This window comes from Grampus griseus (assembly GCF_964374135.1).
Source record: "Grampus griseus genome assembly, chromosome: 4".
In the NCBI taxonomy this organism is placed as follows: domain Eukaryota; kingdom Metazoa; phylum Chordata; class Mammalia; order Artiodactyla; family Delphinidae; genus Grampus; species Grampus griseus.
In genome coordinates, this window is record NC_138997.1 from 2,643,744 (window position 1) to 2,662,839 (window position 19,096).

Consider the following 19,096-nt stretch of genomic DNA (forward strand, 5'->3'; position numbering starts at 1 on the left):
TCTGCCCTTGGATCTCAGTTTCAGAAACACCAAATTAAAGTCCTAATCTATAAACATTATTACTGCAAAGACTGTGGGGGAAATTAATTATAACTTTTAGAAACTGTAGAATGTCCACACCCCTGAGGATGTAACTGCGGACACCAGGATAAACCTTAGAATGTTATCGAGTATAATTTCTCCTTATACTCCTCTCTGGCTTACTTTAAATTCAGGGTGCCTCTTCCGTAACAGTGAGGGATACTGGGGCTTCCTTCAGTATAAAAGTATAACTGCCTCATTTGCAGTTTATTCCTCCAGAAGAGTATTTTTCAAATTGTGGGTTGAAACTCACAAGCAGGTGATGAAAGCAATGTAGTATGTCCCGAGCCGCATTTTTTAAATGAAAAAGAATAGAATTGAATTGAATAAAAACATCAGAGTACAATTCAGATGATTAAATATATTGTTCCATGAATCTTGGGTTGTGTGGGTGTATATTATGTCCCAATGCAAAATGCATTTTTCTACTGTCGGTTACCATGTGAAAAGTTTGAAAATCATCATATTAAGATATACAGGACCCCTGTGTACGGGCAATGCAATAGCTACCACTGACACAACAAAAATTTTTACCCAGTTATGCCCTCCGCCCCATTCCAGTGGGCTCAAAGCCACTGAAATGTGTGAACTTTTCTGCAGTGCGTTTAGCAGTCTTCAGATGCAGGATTCTATCAGTCATGCAAAACAGTTCATGGTAATTGCCCAAAGGAAACCAAATTGCACTTAAAGGACACAGGCCAAATAAATATCCCAAAAATGTAGCCCTCCTTTTCTATTCTACTTGTATTTGTTTTTAGAGAACCCTCTGTATGAAGAAATCATTCATGAGTTTCCTCTTCGCAGATGCTTGTGTTTTTCTGGTCCAAGGATGCTGGGAGAAAGTGGTAACGGTTTGGAGTGCTGAGAGGAAATAAATACTTAAGGATGGGACGAGGCCAGGTTCCAGGCATGTCCCACAATGCCTCAAGAACTGGAAATCTTTTAAAGGTTTCCTGTGAGTTAGTCCTTTATGCTATCTCATAACACGACGTCAGGGCAGAGATGAACTGTCAGGATTTACAGTCTCATTCAGCATCCCAAACTAGAGATCTTCTGAGTTGGTCCAGCTTGAAGTAGACCTCCTGCAGCATCTCCACCCTAAATCACATCAGTTGCCCAATGTGCACCAGTGCTATTGTGTGGGAGGTATTTTGTTCGACGGACACACCATGAAGCCTACAGAGGCGACCCTAAGGCAGCTCCCTGGGCTGACGCTCAGTCTGTGTTCTCAGGAGTCGAGGTTTTCACTCTTCCCCTGTGGAGCTCTTCCCTAAATCACTTAGAAATTTGAACACTACTTTACTTTTATCATCATTGAAAGATCTGGGAAATTTAAGATTAAAGTTATTACAGACTGGGTAATTTATCACGCTACTTCAACCTCTCTTGACGTGTTTCTCCAATAACTCACCTATCAGTTACCTCTGGAAGCTACAACATCCTTTTCTTTTTGCTTTCAGGGTAATGAGGAAAAACAAAATTAATCACCTCAGTGAAAACACGTTTGCACCGCTCCAGAAACTAGATGAATTGTAAGCTCGATTACACATATATTGATAAGAATTTTCTTTCTACTGTTCCAGTTCATAGTTGTCACACGTATACATTTTTATACATTTAAGAAAGATTTATTTTTCTCTCTTCCTAGCACTATTTCTGCATACCTTGAGCCACAAAGGAATTCTGATAGTTAAAAAAATGTGTGTAAAGGAAAACTATAAAATAAATATTTGAGGAAAGTGAGGTAAGGGAAACATAGCTGTGGAGAAAGAATAAAGTCTGGGGAGATCAATAAATAAAATATATCTTGCACCACTCTAACCCACTGCTGGAGAGGGATAGCAAATTTATCTTTAAGTTTCCTGGAGAGTTAGGATTTAAAAACCAGGAGATAAAAAGACACCACTCTGCTGATTCTGAAACCAAAGGATAATCTTGGATCCATAAGGAAACTAGACGCTACCATTGGTAACATCCCAGACTATAATAATGGAAAAGAGAGCTATTTATAACATCCCTTTTTTAAGATCAATGACACAGTTCCAAAGGACATTAAGACAACTCTCTGATAAATCAAAGCCTTGTGGTCCAAGCACATAGGAGCTGATTGTCCAAATAAAATATACACAGGACAACAAATGAAGTACATGTCCTTCAGACAATTTTTTATTTTTTACCATTAATTTCTTCAATTGGTTTTTTGCTAAAGTTTAGGCTAGCCACCAGTTTGATTTTGTGAGTTCTAGAAAGAATCTGGAGTATGGACAGAAGGTATATGTTTGACAATTAACTGGGCAGAACTTTGATTCATTAAAACTTGTCCATAAAAATTAAAGAGTGTAACTAAACTGTTTCTCGGGACACCTTACCTGCAAACTAAGACAGGTGGAGGGAATACACATGCCACAGACAGAAACGTTCCTCGGGAACCAATGAAGCATTGTGCTCCAAAACATCAATAAACAAGCCACTGAAACCCCGTTTTTCCATGACCATTAGCTTGAAACCTTTTTCAGTAGACAGTACCAATCATTCACAAAACGCACAAGAAAATCTCAATAGAGATCAGAACCAAGCACCTGCTGTAACAGCTCCCAGTGTCTGGCAAGTGAACCATACCACCAACACATAGGAAATTATTTTATTCCCAGTAGTAGGGAGAGGTGCGTGTAGGTGACTCGAAAGGTAGTATCTAGCCATGAAAATACACGCTCGCCGAGGGGTCCATGCTTTTCCTTGTTTTATCCTACTTGCCACCGCGATCTGAATACCAGAAGGTAATTTCTGCCAATCCTGACTTGCATGGTGGCGCTGAGGTGCAGGTTCTAAGTATCAGTAACCAGTAGTGAGCATGGAACACAACAGCTTGGTCCGTAACCAGCGCTAATGCAGGTTCAGAGATAAAGGAAAGAGCAACAAAGGGGCAGAGAGGGGCACCAAGGCCAAGAATTAGTCCTGCCTAAACCCTGCCGCGTCCCATACCCAACGCTGGCTTGAAAAATTGGATTTACAAGGGATGAAAATGGCATGTTTTCTAAGAGGTGATGGCTTTAAATGGGTGGGTCTAGACCTCAAATGAGTGACTCTCCCTTTGAGAGAGGGTTTGGACTACACTCTGTGCCTCTCCTGGCTTGATCCCACTGACAGAGTTAATGAGGGCAAATAAATTGGCAATAATCAGGATTGACTTCTCACAGTAGACTTTAGTTCTGATGGCAGAAACTCTTGGCTACAGGCGTGATTTACTGTGTGCTTTTAAAGTCAACTACTCTAGGTGATAATGTGTTTCCTGAACCCATTCAGAAATGGACCTCAAGTCCAGTTAAGTTTAGACCAACTTTCCTAAAACGAAACTGAGAAAACGGTCTTTTTACACATCACTTAGGGTCTAGGCCAAATGGTCCCCATTCCATGATTCATGATAAAAAAACTATATGTCAGAATTGGCTCTAATAGCCAAAACAGGACTCCCACCAGAAACAGCTGAACATGATATTTCAAGACTTAATATCCTCGTGGACTCTTCGAAATCTGTTTTCCACATTGCCTCACTAACATGATCCATCTTTTACTTGGCTTCCCATACAAAGAACTGGAATTGTGCCGCCACTTTTACCTAAATATGAAGCAGGTCGAGTCTGTTAATGGTCTTCTAGGTAGGGATACAAAGAATAGCTAGCCAAAAATTAAGCTAGATGCTGGAGAGCCCAAGTTGAATAGGTACAGGGCTTGCACTGAAAGAGATCATATCCTTCAGAAGAGGAGAACGTATGTACAGAAACAGTGTTAATATGATGTTATAAGTGCTGTATGTGTTATCCATGCGACATACAGGAGAACAGAGAAGAGAACGCCTAAGCTCCCTGGTCACAGAGGAGTGACACGTGAGCAGAATCTTTTTTTTTTTTTTTAAGTAAAGTTGATTTACAGTATCGTGTTAGTTTCAGGTGTACGGCAAAGTGATTCAGTTATGCATACCCATTCTTTTTTCAGATTCTTTTCCATTACAGGGTATTACAGGATATTGAATATAGTTCCCTGTGCTGTACAGTAAATCCCTGTTGTTTATCTGAGCAGAATCTTGAAGGATGAATAGGGAGTTCACCAGAAGGACAAGAATCAAAGCTTATTCCAGGCAGAAGGAAGCACCCGTGCAAAAACCCAGAGGTTGAAATACTGAGATACCTTCAGGCCCTGGTGAAAGTCATTTTGACTGAGTAGAAAGCGGTAGGAAACTGAGCTGGAAAGCTAGACAGTGGCAAGATATTTAAAGGCTTTTTTATATCACACTAAGAAGTTTTGATTTTATCTTCTATGCAACAATGAGCTATTGAAGGATTTTAAGGGGTGAAATTTTATAAACATTCCTTTTGTTGTCAAATCAGACCATCTATCTTCACAGACAATTCACAGACATTTCATAATATGTTTATATTATGAAAACATAAATAACAAAAACAGCCTCAAGGTTCAGTTTACAGTATAAAAATAAAACATTTACAGCAAAGTCATTTATAGTATTGATTACATTAGCTACTTTTTAGTTTTAAAAACTCAGTCTAAATCTATCTTGCCCTTCCAAGTTGAATAACCTAACTTTTGATTTATAAGCACTGCAATAACAAATAGATCTATTCCCATGCTTCTCCCTGTAGCAACTAATAGGATTTGGAGATGGACAGGGAAAGTGGTTAGGCTTTCTCTTAGTATCTCTTGATGACATTGAAGAACTCAAGCCTATTGAAAGATTGTCTTGTTTAGAAGAATCTGAGGCCTTTCTCATGAGAGTTGCCGCTGTCAAAGCTACCGGAAGAGCTGCTACTGTCCGAAATCTTCTCACAAATAAGCTACAAGTTCATACCACTTTAGGCAGCCCAACCTCTATACATACACGAAGTAACTTACAAAATATCCTGCCCCAGGTGTGTATGAGATCCGGTGTATATCAGCTGTGGAAGAAACTGGAAACTGAAATAATCCACTTCCAGTTGAAAATTATAATACACCCAAGCAAAGGAAAAAATTAAGTTTCCAAAGCATATTTCTACTTTAGCAAAGGAAGGAAGGGAGGGAGGGAGGGAGGAAGGGGAGGAAGAAGAGAAAGGAAGAAGGGCACAACACATATATTAATTGAATTAGAAAATTGTATCTATTAGAACTAGATCAAATACCACCAAGTACTGTCTCTGAGTGAGCAATAAAATGGGATAAAGTATTTTTATCTTTTACCATCTCACTCCCTTTTTAAAGTTTTGACTTCTATTAATTAATATAACTCACTAATGGCATTGTTTGAAAGTAGTCTAATGTTTTTTTAATAAATTACAGAACTATGAGTAAAGTCTTAAGGAAATAATATGACATTTGCAATTGTTTCCCTAGGGATTTAGGAAGTAATAAGATTGAAAATCTTTCATCACTTGTCTTTAAGGATCTGAAGGAGCTCTCACAGTTGTAAGACTGATACGAATTTTGTATCTTTATTTTTTAACTTATTTTACTTCTAAAAATTGTGATTAAAATATACATAAGTATGTATATTTACCATTTTAACCATTTGTAAGTGTACAACTGTGGCATTAACTTCATTCACATTGTTGTGCAAACATCACCACCATCCATCTCTAGAACTTTTCCATCTTTCCAAACTGAAACTCCGTACATATTAAACACTAACTCCCCATCAACCCCTGCCCCTCCAGCATCCATCACTCTGCTCTGGCTCTATGAATTTGGCATCTCTAAGTACCTCATAAATCAGTGGAATCATACATATTTGTCCCTTTATGACTGGCTTATTCCACTTAGCATAATGTCCTTAAGGTTCATCCACAGGTTGTAGCATGTGTCAGAAGTTCTGAATATTATCATTCTGAATAATAATCCGCTGTATGTAAGTACCACACGGCGTTTATCCATTCATCCATTGGTGGACACTTGGGTGGCTTCCACCTTTTAGCTGCTATGAGTAGTGCTGCTATGAATGTGGGTGTACAAATATCTGTTCAAGAGCTTGCTTTCAATTCTTTGGGCATATAACCCCAGAAGTAGAATTACTGGATCATACGGCAACTCTATTTTTAATTTTTAAAGGAAACACCATACTCTTTTGCATAGTGGCTACACTATTTTATATTCCCACTATCAGTGCACAAGGATTCTGCTTTCTCCACCTCTTTAACAACACTTGTTATTTTATAGTTTTTGATAATCGCCAATCTAATGGATGTGAAATGGTGTTTCACTGTGGATTTGATTTGCTTTTCTCTAATGATTAATGATGTTGAGCATCTTTTCATGTGCTTATTGGCCATTCATGTAACTTCTTTAGAGAATACCTATTCAAGTCTTTTGCTCGCTTTTAAACTGGGTTGTTTGGGGTTTTGTTGTTAAGTTGTAGGAGTGTATATATTTTAGATATTAAATCATTTTCAGATATATGATTTAAAAATGTATGCTCCCATTTTGTAGGTTGCCTTTTCACTCTGTTGACAGTGTTTTCTGATGCACAAAAGTTTTTGATTTAGATGTAGTCCAATTCTTGGTTTTTTTTCTCTTTTGTTACCTATGTTTTTGGTATCATATACAAGAAGTCATTGCTTAATCCAATGTCATGAAGCTTTTCTCTTATGACTTCTTCTAAGAGTTTTAAAGTTTTAGCTTTTCTACTTAGGCCTTTAACCCATTTTGAGTTAATTCTGTACATGGTGGAAGCTAAGGGTCTAAGCTCTTTTTTTTTTTTTTTCATGTGGATATCTATCTGGTTTTCACAGCACTATTTGTTGAAAAGATTGTCCTTTCCCCATTGAACAATCTTGGCACATTTTAAAGATTATTTGACTATATATACAAAGACTTGTTCCTGGGCTCTCCATTCTATTCCATTGTTCTATACAACTATCTTTTAGCCAGCACCACACTGTTTTGACTACTGTAGCTCTGTAGTAAGTTTTGAATCAGGAAGTGAGACCTCCAACTTTGTTCTTCTTTTTCAAGGTTGTTTTAGATATTCAGGCTCCCTTGAGATTCCACACGAATTTTAGGATGGATTTTTCTATTTATGCAAAAAAAAAAAATCATTGGGATTTTGACAGAGATGACACTGAATCTGTAGATTGCTTTGGGTAGTATTAACATCTTAACAATATTGTCTTCCAGTTCCAAAACACAGAATGTCTTAACTGATGTCTTCTTTAATTTCTTTCAGCAACATTTTGTTTTCAAAGTGCAAGTCTTTCACCTTTATTCAGTTTATTCCTAAGTACTTTGTTCTTTTGATGCTATTGTAAATGGAATCATTTTCTTAATTTTCTTTATGGATTGCTCATGGTTAGTGTATAGAAATGCATTCGATTACTGATTATTGTTTGATTATTGTGTTGGTTTCACATATGGCAATTTTGTTGAATTTGTTTATTATAATAGTTCTGACAGTTTCTGTGTGTATGCGTGTGTGAAATCGTTACGGTTTTATACACATAAAATCATGTCATCTGTGAACAGAGATAATTTTACTTCTCCCTTCGCAATTTGGATGCCTTTTATTTCTTGCCTAATTGCTCCTGCTAGGACTTCCAGTAGTATGTTGAATAGAAATGGCAAAAGTGGGCATCCTTGTCTTCTTACTGATTTTAGAGGAAAAGCTTTCGGCCTTTCACCATTGGCTATGATGCTCACTGTGGCTTTCCTATATGGCTTTTATTATGTTAAGGTCGTTTCCTTCTGTTTATAGATTGTTGAGTCCCTTTCCCTTCTTTCACACAACACATTTCTTATTGTCATCCTTCCTCTCTTCCCTTCTTTCTGTAGTCACTGCCCCTCCCCCACCCAACTAATGGTCTAATCTGCAATAAGTTTCTTAAAAAGTGAACCTGCCCTGAGAAGGTCCCTTTAATCAACAATTCTTGTTTCGAGGTGTTGTTTTGCAAAGATTCTGAAATTTTCTCCATTTACACTCAGCTACACTGTCACTCTGACCTCTGTTTCTTTGTTTCTAACTATAGAACCTTTTACTTTTCATTTCATGCCTCACAAATTGCTAACACAATATGCCACTCTTTGACATGATTTATTGTAAAAAGCATTCAATGTGATTTCACTAATTCAAGTTTTGACTAAATGAGATTCTTCTTTCTTTCATTTAAACCACACCTGATGATAGGCAAAACCTAAAGTGGTGTGGCTTCCCTTTGGGTACCCTGCTGCTCCTCTGGTGGGACTGTCTCTGGACCTCCCCACCTTCGCGCTTATGTTCTCTCAGCTCTGTCATTAACGCACTTACTGACAGCTGTGCACTGGCCTAAGAGTTCTGTTTCCATTAATCCATTTGAATGTCCAACTAGCCCTAGGAGTCAATTGACATTGCTGTACTTTTTTTGTTACTGTTTAAAAGTAATCCTAAGTCAAGACACTTTCTCTTTACTCAAATACTTTTTAAGAATTGACCTATTGCTGCTCTTTTTTAAAAACAGGAATCTCTCCTATAACCCAATCCAGAAAATTCAAGCAAACCAATTTGATTACCTTGTCAAACTCAAGTCTCTGTAAGTATACACCTATGGGGATAGTTTTATGACATAACTTTTATTTACATACTAATAGCTAATAAATTCTGTAAAATAAGATTGATAGGATCTCAAATCAGAAGCTTTAGTCCCAGGATATTGGTTAAACTCCAGAAAAACATATAAGATGAGTGCTTGCTGGGCTACAAACAGATAGCTATTAGTTTAATCTTTCGTATTTATAAGCTACAAATTAGATAATGATTAATCATTTCATATATTTCTGTAATCACCAGAAGCTTATATTGGATTGTTTGCTTGATCCTCTGAAGGCATCTATGCATATTTATTCCTTCATTAGCACTGGGTATCTAAGAATTTATTATAACCATCGTTATCCCAAGATGGAATGTTCTAGATGATATAAGTCATTACTTGCAACACACACACACATAAACACACACACACAAATTATGTTAAGGTCTAAGAATTGCCTTAAGAAGGTAAGCTTCAGTTCTTTAAAGTGTTCCCTCAGTAAAATGGCATTTTATTAGAAAAACATTATTTAAAATTATTAGAAAAACTTCAAGAATGTAAAATGCCTCTGCTATTGCAATATTGTCTAAAAGATAATGCTTGTTCATTTATTTCAAATATATATATTGAGTAGTTACTATGCAAAAAAACATTGTTCCACTCTATTCGAAGCCAAAAAATTCAAATAAGCAGGATATATACATATAAATAGCAAAATCAAAAAGGCATTGGGAGAAAAAAACGGGTTATTATGGGATCATATGAAATCATGTGTGTGAAACTTTTGAAAATTGTAAAGCACTGTAGAATTTAATGAATATTTCATTCAATAAAAATTTTTTTTAATAAAAAAATGTTTAAAGGAGTTGGGGAAGTGCCTAGGGAAGGTTAAGTACGAATGTTTGGTTCCAAATAAGTGTTAACTAACAGCATTTTATTAAACTGTCTGTCACAAAAACTCATTTTATTATACCCTGCATAACGTATTTTTTTGATAATTAATTTGATATTTTTAGCAGCCTAGAAGGAATTGAAATTTCAAATATCCAACAAAGGATGTTTAGACCGCTCACGAATCTCTCTCACATGTAAGCAGATGTTTTTTCTTGTTCTTCACCTTGATTTTAGTCTTTTACGTTTCCATGTGTATTGTGCTAATACCTCCATACCCAATGCATCCGATCTATTAACACTTTCTACTGATTAATTTGCCTAAACAATAATTAACTCTTAAAGCGTTGGTATTGGGTGGGGTGATTTTTAGTTCTCCATGGCCTGGCAGAATGAAAGGAGTTTTGTCTGAATGTCAGACAGTAGGAGCGTGGAGGGAACCCACTCAGGCTTGTAGACTCTCCCGAGCCCTGATGCCACTCACTGATGGTCAAGTTTGTCCACTCAGCTAGTAATTTGTGCACGTGGCACAAATGCGACCAGATGAAGAAGTTACGTAAACAACATAAAATAATCATAAATAATTCATGTAAATGGAGGAAGGGAAGAGAGAAATCCTCCTCAGTGAAAATTGCCCACAATGTCAGGGCATGATGTGCAACAGTGTATGGATAAAATGGTAAACCATGAAAAATCTTTTATTCAAACAGTGTGTCTCATCATGTCATCAATTACATGCTTCAGAAACATTTTCTTTAATTGAATGTAATATATAGCAGTATATATATGAAATATATTCGAATGGTCTCCATGCCAAGGTAATTAATTCCCAATAATTTAGAAAGGGTCATGGCAGTCACCACCACTCTATAATCTTGCTTGTATTTTAAATCTAACAGAGGATACTGGGAGTTTTTTTCCCATAATTCCTCAGAGAGCATGCCTATAAAAGTTTCCTTGGTTTCACACAACATAAAACACTCTGACTAAATTAAGCAAAGCAGAGTTTATTGGAAGAAAATGGTGTAGGTCACAAAACCCAAGAAACAAGGAGCAGAACCGAATTGAGCAGAAACCACGGCAGATCCCGGGATCCAGGCAGCAAGAGTTAAACAACAGGACAATATAGTGTAATTGTCAAGTTTTTATCTTGTATTTTACTACAACTCCTTATACTATAAAGATCACTTATATTTTTTGCCAGAGTACACCCCTTTAGGGGCAGAAAGATCTAATTTAAATCCTAATTTCTGCATTTATTAGAAAATTTCCTAGGAGATAATTTGCCTCCATTGAAGAGTCATCTTCTTGTATGATGATACTGACATCAACCTAATGGAGCTGATCTCAGAAGTTATTCTTGATACTTGGGAGATGCTCAATAAACGGTGCTCGTGTTAGTGGTAGCACAGTAGTAATTACTGATTATCCCGGTGGTGTTTTATTAACAAGGGAGGTCTCTCTACTGATGAAAGAATTCACTCAACACACATTTATCGAACACCCTATTATGTACCAAACTCTAGTGTGAGGATAAGCATGTTGTTAGCAAGTAGCTACAGATCACACAAATGCTATACTAGAAAAGCCATAGAAACACAGAGGACAAATTCTCTTCCCCTGGGTTTGAAAAAGAAAAATCAGTTGCAGCAACCGTAGGAGTTATGTAACGGTGGATTTATTAACACATGCACTAAACGCTGAAAACCCAGTAACAAGTTTCCTTGGGCGGATTGTCCTGATCACATGCTAACATTTGATTTATATTCTAAGACATGTCGAACACTTGTATGTTTATTACGCCTTTTTGCGGCTCTCACCCACACATTCTTTTAAAAACCAAGTTAATGAGAATTAAACTTAAGGTTAAATCTTCAGTATCCCTAATGTTTTACATTCATTCCTCTGAGTCTTATATTAAGACGTTTTCTTTCTACTGAGAGAATGTAGAAAATAGCTATGAATGTAGAGTAACACTGACTTCAGTTTAAAATCTTCTTTTCCCTTCTCTCTGCACGTCAGCTATTTTAAGAAGTTCCAGTACTGTGGCTATGCACCCCATGTTCGCAGCTGTAAACCAAACACTGATGGAATCTCATCTTTAGAGGATCTCCTGGCGAGCATTATTCAGAGAGTATTCGTCTGGGTTGTGTCTGCAGTTACATGCTTTGGAAACATCTTTGTCATCTGTATGCGACCTTATATCAGATCTGAGAACAAGCTGCATGCCATGTCGATCATTTCCCTCTGCTGTGAGTATCTCCTGGCTGAAGAGGAATAACAGTTTCAAAATATGTGAAAGCGTTGCTATTAGACAATAAGTAACGAGTGCGGTAGAACTATGAGATTTTAAAAATTTCTCCCCTTTGCTTATATGTTGTTTTCATGTTCGCTACAATGAAAATAAAATTACTTTAGCGATAAGAAAGAAAATGTTTTTAAAATAAGAAAACTCAGTCACCTTACACAGATTAATGAAGGGCTCATTCATTAATTTTTTTCTCATAAAGAAGCTTTTGTTCATTTGCTTTCTTCTCTGAAGGAAGAAGAAAGCGAATTTAATATTATTAAATAATTTATTTAAAATTATGATATTATAAATAATATCTTTATTATTTAATAAAATAATATTTTATCAAAGCATATAAAATCTTTTACTATAATCAAATTGGACCCTTTCATGGTTCCAGAGCTGTGTTTATTTCTTGTTTGAATGTCCAGTTCATGGATGCTGACTTCAAACGTTGTTTTTCTGGTCTCTGAGCTTCTACATTCTCTTCCATTCATAATTTGAAATATTTAAATAAGAAAGTGGTTTAGGTAGTATTAAATTTTTTAAGTTTTTGAAACGTGATTGCAAGGTATTATGTTAAATGAGGAATACAAAAATAAATTAATTAAATAAAAGCAAGAAACCAGTCCTCAGGGTGTTTATAATCTTGGTCAAGTGGCCTATAATTTACCCATCCTACCTCAAGCAGGAATCAATCTATACGATGTTCTCCTTCTTTACAAGTGCTGTGCCATTTCTTAGCCTCGCCCTCACTCAAAGTATAATGTCGAACTGTCTTTTCATTGCAAGCTACCCAAGAAGCAGAACTCAGAAATGGTTTACTACTTTGTGTTGCTAGCTACACAATTTTGAGTTTGCTCAATTTCCCTGATAAAGGCTAGAATATAACCTCGGTGTTTAAAGATTAGGGCCAGCCTTACGATGTATACCGTGATGTGACTTCAGGAATGTTGTATAGAATGCTTGTGCAGTCAAAAAAAAATCTCACCTACTCTCTGATATGTAATATTTGCTTAAAAAACAAATACACCAAGAAGTGTATCACATTAACAGCTGATGTGGGGGATGGAGGAGTCTGAAAGAGACAGAGGAAGATGGGAAGAAAGAATCAGAGAGAACAGTTTTGCTTCGACCACCCCTGGGTGACTCATTGAAGCCCCTCAGAATTATACTGACTACAGAGCACTTCATAATTATTCACATCTTCAAAATGACAGACCTCAAAATTCATAGTCATTACTCTGTCATAGCAACTTCTGGATTACTTTCTCTGGGATTTTGAATGACTTAAGTTTCTTAAGCTGGGAGAATTTCCATGGAAGAGATGAACCAAATTATAGCTTCTCAATCTTGTCCCTAATTGAATGCTCATGCATTTTACTCATTTACTCAGCACTGCTAGGTGACGGGACTAGAACAGAGAGCAAAACAGACAAGATCCCTGCTCTTACAGACTGTGTGTTAGACGAAAACAGAGGCATGATTACATAATTGGCTGCAGAGGATGCTCTAAGAGTGCTTAGCAGGAAGAGTTGATGAAGTGGTCCTTACCCATAAATGAACTCTTAGAATAAAACTTCCCTCCCCCGCCCCCAAGATACAAGGAACTTGGCTATTTGGGGCTAATATTAAAAATATTTCTGGGGCTTCCCTGGTGGCGCAGTGGTTAAGAATCTGCCTGCCAATGCAGGGGACACGGGTTCGAGACCTGATCCGGGAAGATCCCACATGCCGCAGAGCAACCAGGCCCGTGCACCACAACTGCTGAGCCTGTGTTCTAGGGCCCGCGAGCCACAAGTGCTGAAGCCCATGCGCCTAGAGCCCGTGCTCCGCTACATCACGGGCCACCGCGATGAGAAGCCCGTGCACCGCAACGAAGAGTGGCCCCCGCTCGCCGCAACTAGAGAAAGCCCGCGCGCAGCAACGAAGACCCAAAGCAGCCAAAAACAAATAGATATATAAATTTTAACAAAATTCTGCTTAATGATAACTCCACCTTACCTATTCATTTCTCTAAATTTGTGAAATTCACTGATTCCTGTAGGTGCCGACTGCCTGATGGGAATCTATTTGTTTGTGATCGGAGCCTTTGACCTGAAGTTTCGAGGAGAATACAACAAGCACGCACAGCTGTGGATGGAGAGCATTCACTGTCAGCTTCTGGGGTCCCTGGCCATTCTGTCCACAGAAGTATCAGTGTTACTTTTAACATTTCTGACAGTGGAAAAATATATCTGCATTGTATATCCTTTCAGATGTTTAAGACCTGGAAAAGGCAGAACCATTACAGTTTTGATTCTCATTTGGATTATCGGTTTTATCGTGGCTTTCATTCCACTGAGCAATAAAGAATTTTTCAAAAACTACTACGGCACCAATGGGGTATGCTTCCCTCTTCATTCAGAAGATACAGAAAGTACTGGAGCCCAGATTTATTCAGTGGCAATTTTTCTCGGTAAGAAACTCTGTATTAGAAGCCCTTTCATTCAAATGCTAGAATAAATCACAATCTGAACCTCATTATGCCTTTTAATATTTACAATTTTCTATTTCAGATCTTCTAACCAGAATGGACATTGAGGGTGGATTGTATCAGAATCCCCTAAAGGGATTATTTTTTCTAAATTACCAGTTCATCATATTAATTCTTATGTGATACACTTGAATAAAAGACAAGATGCTAAACACTTGCATTTCATGCAATCACCCTAATAATACTAAGCAAAACATATTTTAACTCTTTGCCTTTATAATATGAACAAATTCAAAGTAGCCACACAAGTCTTTGGCTTGGGAGCAGACAACCAAGCATGTCCTCTTGTGAAAAATATTCTCAAAATATAACAAAGTAATTGAATTACCAAAAAAATTAACCCAAGACAGATTAATTTAATAAGCCCAAGATAGTCATTGAATCACTATAATCTAATTTTAATACGCCATTTTAAAAATAAACATTTCATCATTCTTATAGCTTCAACAATATTTAGAATTTTTTAATTAATGATTTTTGTGCCTTAGTAATTCTTACAAAGAACAAAAACCACATTGTGGTCTTTGTATCTTCTTCTTTACAATAACAGCTCAGGGTATGTTTGCTTGTTCTGAAAGAATGTGCTTATTCGTTAATCATCATCTCTGTGTTCTTCATAGGTATTAACTTAGCAGCATTTATCATCATCGTTTTCTCATATGGAAGCATGTTTTACAGCATCCATCAAAGTGCCATAACAGCAACCGAAGTACGGAATCAAGTTAGGAAAGAGATGATCCTGGCCAAACGTTTTTTCTTTATTGTTTTTACCGATGCATTATGCTGGATACCCATCTTTATACTGAAATTCCTGTCATTGCTTCAGGTAGAAATACCAGGTATGAATTTTTTCTTCCTGTAAAGAAATTAAAAATCTGTCCATTAATATTTGCCTTATAGAGTTAGGTGATTCTACGTTGGATGCATATACATTTATAATTGTTATATCCTTTTCTTGCATTGATCCCTTGATCATTATGTAGTGTCAGTCTTTGTCTCTTGTAACAGTCTTCCATTTAAAGTCTATTTTGTCTGATATGAGTATTGCTACTCTGGCTTTCTTTTGATTTCCATTTGCATGGAATACCTTGCAAAATAGTGCATCAGGAAGAAATATGCAATACTCAGGTATTCCTGAGGTATTCCTCAGGAAATATGAGTTCATTTTGTTTGGGACTTTATGTGCTTCCTGGATCAGATGCTTCCTTCTTCAGGTTAAATTAAATAATTTTCAGCCATTATTTAATCAAATACATTTTTTGCCCCCTTCCTCTCTCTTTTCTCCTTCTGGGAACCCTATAATGCAAATGTTAGTACACCTGACGCTGTCTCTGAGGTCCTTTAAACTATCCTCATTTTTTTTAAAATTATTTTTTTCTTTTTGCTATTCTGATTGAGTGATTTACACTATTCTGTCTTCCAGGTTGCTAAGGATTCTTCTGTTTCATTCTTCTGTATCACTTACTCTACTGTTGATACCCTCTAGTGTATTTTTCATTTGTTATTGTATTCTTCGGCTCTGATTGGTTCTCTTTTACATTTTCTGTTTCTTTGTTACAGTTGTGTGCTCCTCTAGTCCTTTCCCAAGGCGGGTGAACATTTTTATGACCATTGCTTTAAATTCTTTGTTAGGTAACTTACTTATCTCCATTTCTTTTGGTTTTTCTCCTGGGGTTTTATCTTGCTCTTTAATTTGGAAAATAGTCCTCTGTCACCTCATTTTGATTGACTTTCTCTGTTTGTCTCTGTGAAATTAGGCAAAACAGTTGCCTATCCTGAGCTTGATTTGTGTCCTTATGTGGGAGCACCCCTATGTGGTCTGCACATGCCCAGTGGCTTTGGTGGGAGAGCTGAATCTGAAACAAAAGGGGCAAGGGTTTTCCTGGGGCATGTCAGGCCCGTTGCCTTGGTGGGGGTTTGGGGGTTGGAGACGAAGGGGCTACAGTTAGAGCCCCACGTGAGCCAGGGCTTCTCCTGGGCCACTGGCAGCTGCTGCCTTGAGGGCTGGGGGGCTGGAGCCAGAGCATGGCGGGGGCTACAGCTTCTCCTGGTGCAAGCTGGAGGCTGCCACGTGTTCAATTTTTTCCACAAATGCCAAAAAACATAGTGACTATGGGAACAAAGGAACAATGATTCCAATAAATTATACTCACTGTGTTGAAATTCTGATAATCCCATGCTTAAGATGACCAGAAAGGAACACAGGTCAAAATGATTATCAAATAATTACTTCATTTTTTTTTTAGAACATAAGAAATTTTTCTTCCTGAAATACATAGCAATTTAGGGAACATTACCCCAGAGTGTGAGAGACGACAGAAGAGGCACTCTTGATATTTAAAAATAGGGCGCATCACATTCATTAGGATGGCTGTTCTCAAAAACAGAAAATAACAAGTACCGGCAAGGATGTGGAGAAATCGGAACCCTTGTGCTGGTAGGAATGTAAAATGGCACAGCTGCTGTAGAAAACAGTATGGTGGTTCCTCAAAAACGTAAACATAGGATTACCATGGGACTAAGCAATTCTACTCCTGAGTATATACCCAAAAGAATTGAAAGCAGGGAATCAAACAGACATTCATACACCCATGTTCATGACAGCATCATTCACAGTAGCCAAAATGTGGGAGCGAAACAACCCAAGGGTCCATCAATGGACGGAGGCTTAAAGCAAATGAGTTATATACACACAATGGATTATTATTCAGCCTTTAAAGGGAGGGAATTCTGATACATGCTGCAACATGGATAGATTTTGAAAACATTATGCTACTGAAGTAAGACAGTCACAAAAGGACAGATTCTGTAGGATTCCACTTATATGAGGTAATTAGTGTAGTCAGAGCCACAGAGATGAAAAGTTTGTGAATGGCATTGTCAGGATTAGGGGGAGGAGGGGGGAGGGGGGAGGGAGTAGCGTTTAAAGGTACAGAGTTTCAGTGTGGGAAGATGAAAAAGTTTTGGAAATGGATGGTGGTACAACAACGTGAATGTAGTTAATGCCACTGAACTGTACACTTAAAAATGGTTAAAATGGAAAAGTTTATGTTATGTATATTTTACCACAATAAAAAAATGTATAAAATCCTGTTAACTGTATGTATACTGCAATATATATTCATACTTTAAAAATTTATAAACATACAACTTTAATTTTGCTTTATCCCATGGTTGGTGGTGATAGTGCCTTACATTTTATAAGTAAAAGAGGGAAGAGAGCATAAATTAAATTATAATAAAAATCTGAGTATTAGGTAGTTGCATATATACTGCAGTAATTTTAAGATAAGGTTAGCCAAAGATGTTTTCACTGCAATAAATATCTAGTCAAAAGCCTAAAACTGCATACGTGTTTTTCAAACCAAATAAATAGCAGAAAAGAAATCTATTAAAGCTAAGTCTATATATTCTGAGAAATATTACATGTACTATCTAATAATTAAAACACTTGAAAAGGTATGATTCAAATACTAAACAATACTGTTTTTCCTAAGATGGAATCATATCTGAGTAATATATAATCAATTGGTAAAACACATTTCTACCCAATAGAATACTTTTGTTGATGTATTCGAGAAAAGCTACTTAGCAAAAAAAGCTGGTTTTTGATAGTGTTAGCACCTCCCTCAAACACTGGCGTCCTGGAAACACATACAGACTTGGTATTTAATTATATGACATCAAGGGGAAAAAAATTAAGACTCAGAAGTCAGTGTGGGGGGCTGGGGGGTTAGGGGAAACAAGGACAAGGTGTCTCCATACCTTGTAAACATCTATAAACACTCAAGGAATTTCATTTTTCTCTTCCAGGTACCATAACGTCTTGGGTAGTGATTTTTATTCTGCCTATCAACAGTGCTTTGAACCCAATTCTCTATACTCTGACCACAAGACCATTCAAAGAAATGATCCATCAGTTTTGGTATAACTACAGACAGAGAAGATCTATTGACAGCAAAGGAAGTCAGAAGACATACGCTCCATCGTTCATCTGGGTAGAAATGTGGCCCGTGCAGGAGATGCCTTCCGAGCTAATGAAGCCAGCTCTTTTCACAGACCCCCGCGAATTATCACTCATTTCGCAATCAACTAGACTCAATTCCTATTCATAACCGACTGAAACCTATTTCTACACAGAGAATATCGTGGGATGCTTTATGATGGATTTATTAGGATAAAATAAATGCCACAAAATAATTTATAATAACGGCTAAAATAAATTAGCTTACATGGACATGAGGCTATTTGGGAAAAAATCAAAATGACTGATGCCCATGTAAAGGGAAATAAATTATATTGATAATGTGTATAAACTGGTACATATTTTGGATAGGAAACTAAGAGAAATCTACTTCAAGGTTCATTCATTCTTTTACCATGCATTTATTGAGTACCCACTGTGTGCATGGCACTGCAGTAAATTCCTGGGAGTAGACAGTATAGAATCTTTTCAATTTGCAATGTTAAGTTGTATTTAACTACAAGAATATAAAAAGTCCATCTGCAGCTCCTAGTTTAAGGTAGAGCTTTGTCTGTCTTGCTTACCAGCAAAAGTGAGAATCACAGACACTCTTAAATAAAGGTTTACGGTTTTGGAATAATCAGTATACTAGCATCAGAAAAAATGTCTGATTATTAGCAAAGTACAGACATTTTGTTTTAAGAATTCATCTTACCTCTCTTCAAGTATGTATACTTGAGAGCCAATAAACATATTTATTACTATGAAAAAAGAGCTCTGATATTAACTCAAAA

General features: G+C 37.0%; 1 protein-coding gene across 4 annotated transcripts in view; it reads left to right on the plus strand.

The window, feature by feature from the left end:
* RXFP1 (relaxin family peptide receptor 1) overlaps nucleotides 1–18,453 on the plus strand; it is a gene marked incomplete at both ends in the record, with an annotated part of 94,046 nt that extends 75,593 nt beyond the window's left edge. For 3 of the 4 annotated variants that reach the window (XM_082652677.1, XM_082652678.1, XM_082652679.1), the window contains 8 exons: nucleotides 1,542–1,613; nucleotides 5,464–5,535; nucleotides 8,553–8,624; nucleotides 9,638–9,709; nucleotides 11,535–11,764; nucleotides 13,850–14,260; nucleotides 14,959–15,177; nucleotides 18,152–18,453. In XM_082652677.1, coding sequence (XP_082508803.1) covers nucleotides 1,542–1,613; nucleotides 5,464–5,535; nucleotides 8,553–8,624; nucleotides 9,638–9,709; nucleotides 11,535–11,764; nucleotides 13,850–14,260; nucleotides 14,959–15,177; nucleotides 18,152–18,453 — 1,450 coding nt within the window. The remainder of the gene's footprint in view (nucleotides 1–1,541; nucleotides 1,614–5,463; nucleotides 5,536–8,552; nucleotides 8,625–9,637; nucleotides 9,710–11,534; nucleotides 11,765–13,849; nucleotides 14,261–14,958; nucleotides 15,178–18,151) is intronic. The other variant, XM_082652680.1, reaches the window with a different exon arrangement.
* Nucleotides 18,454–19,096: the final 643 nt, after the last annotated feature.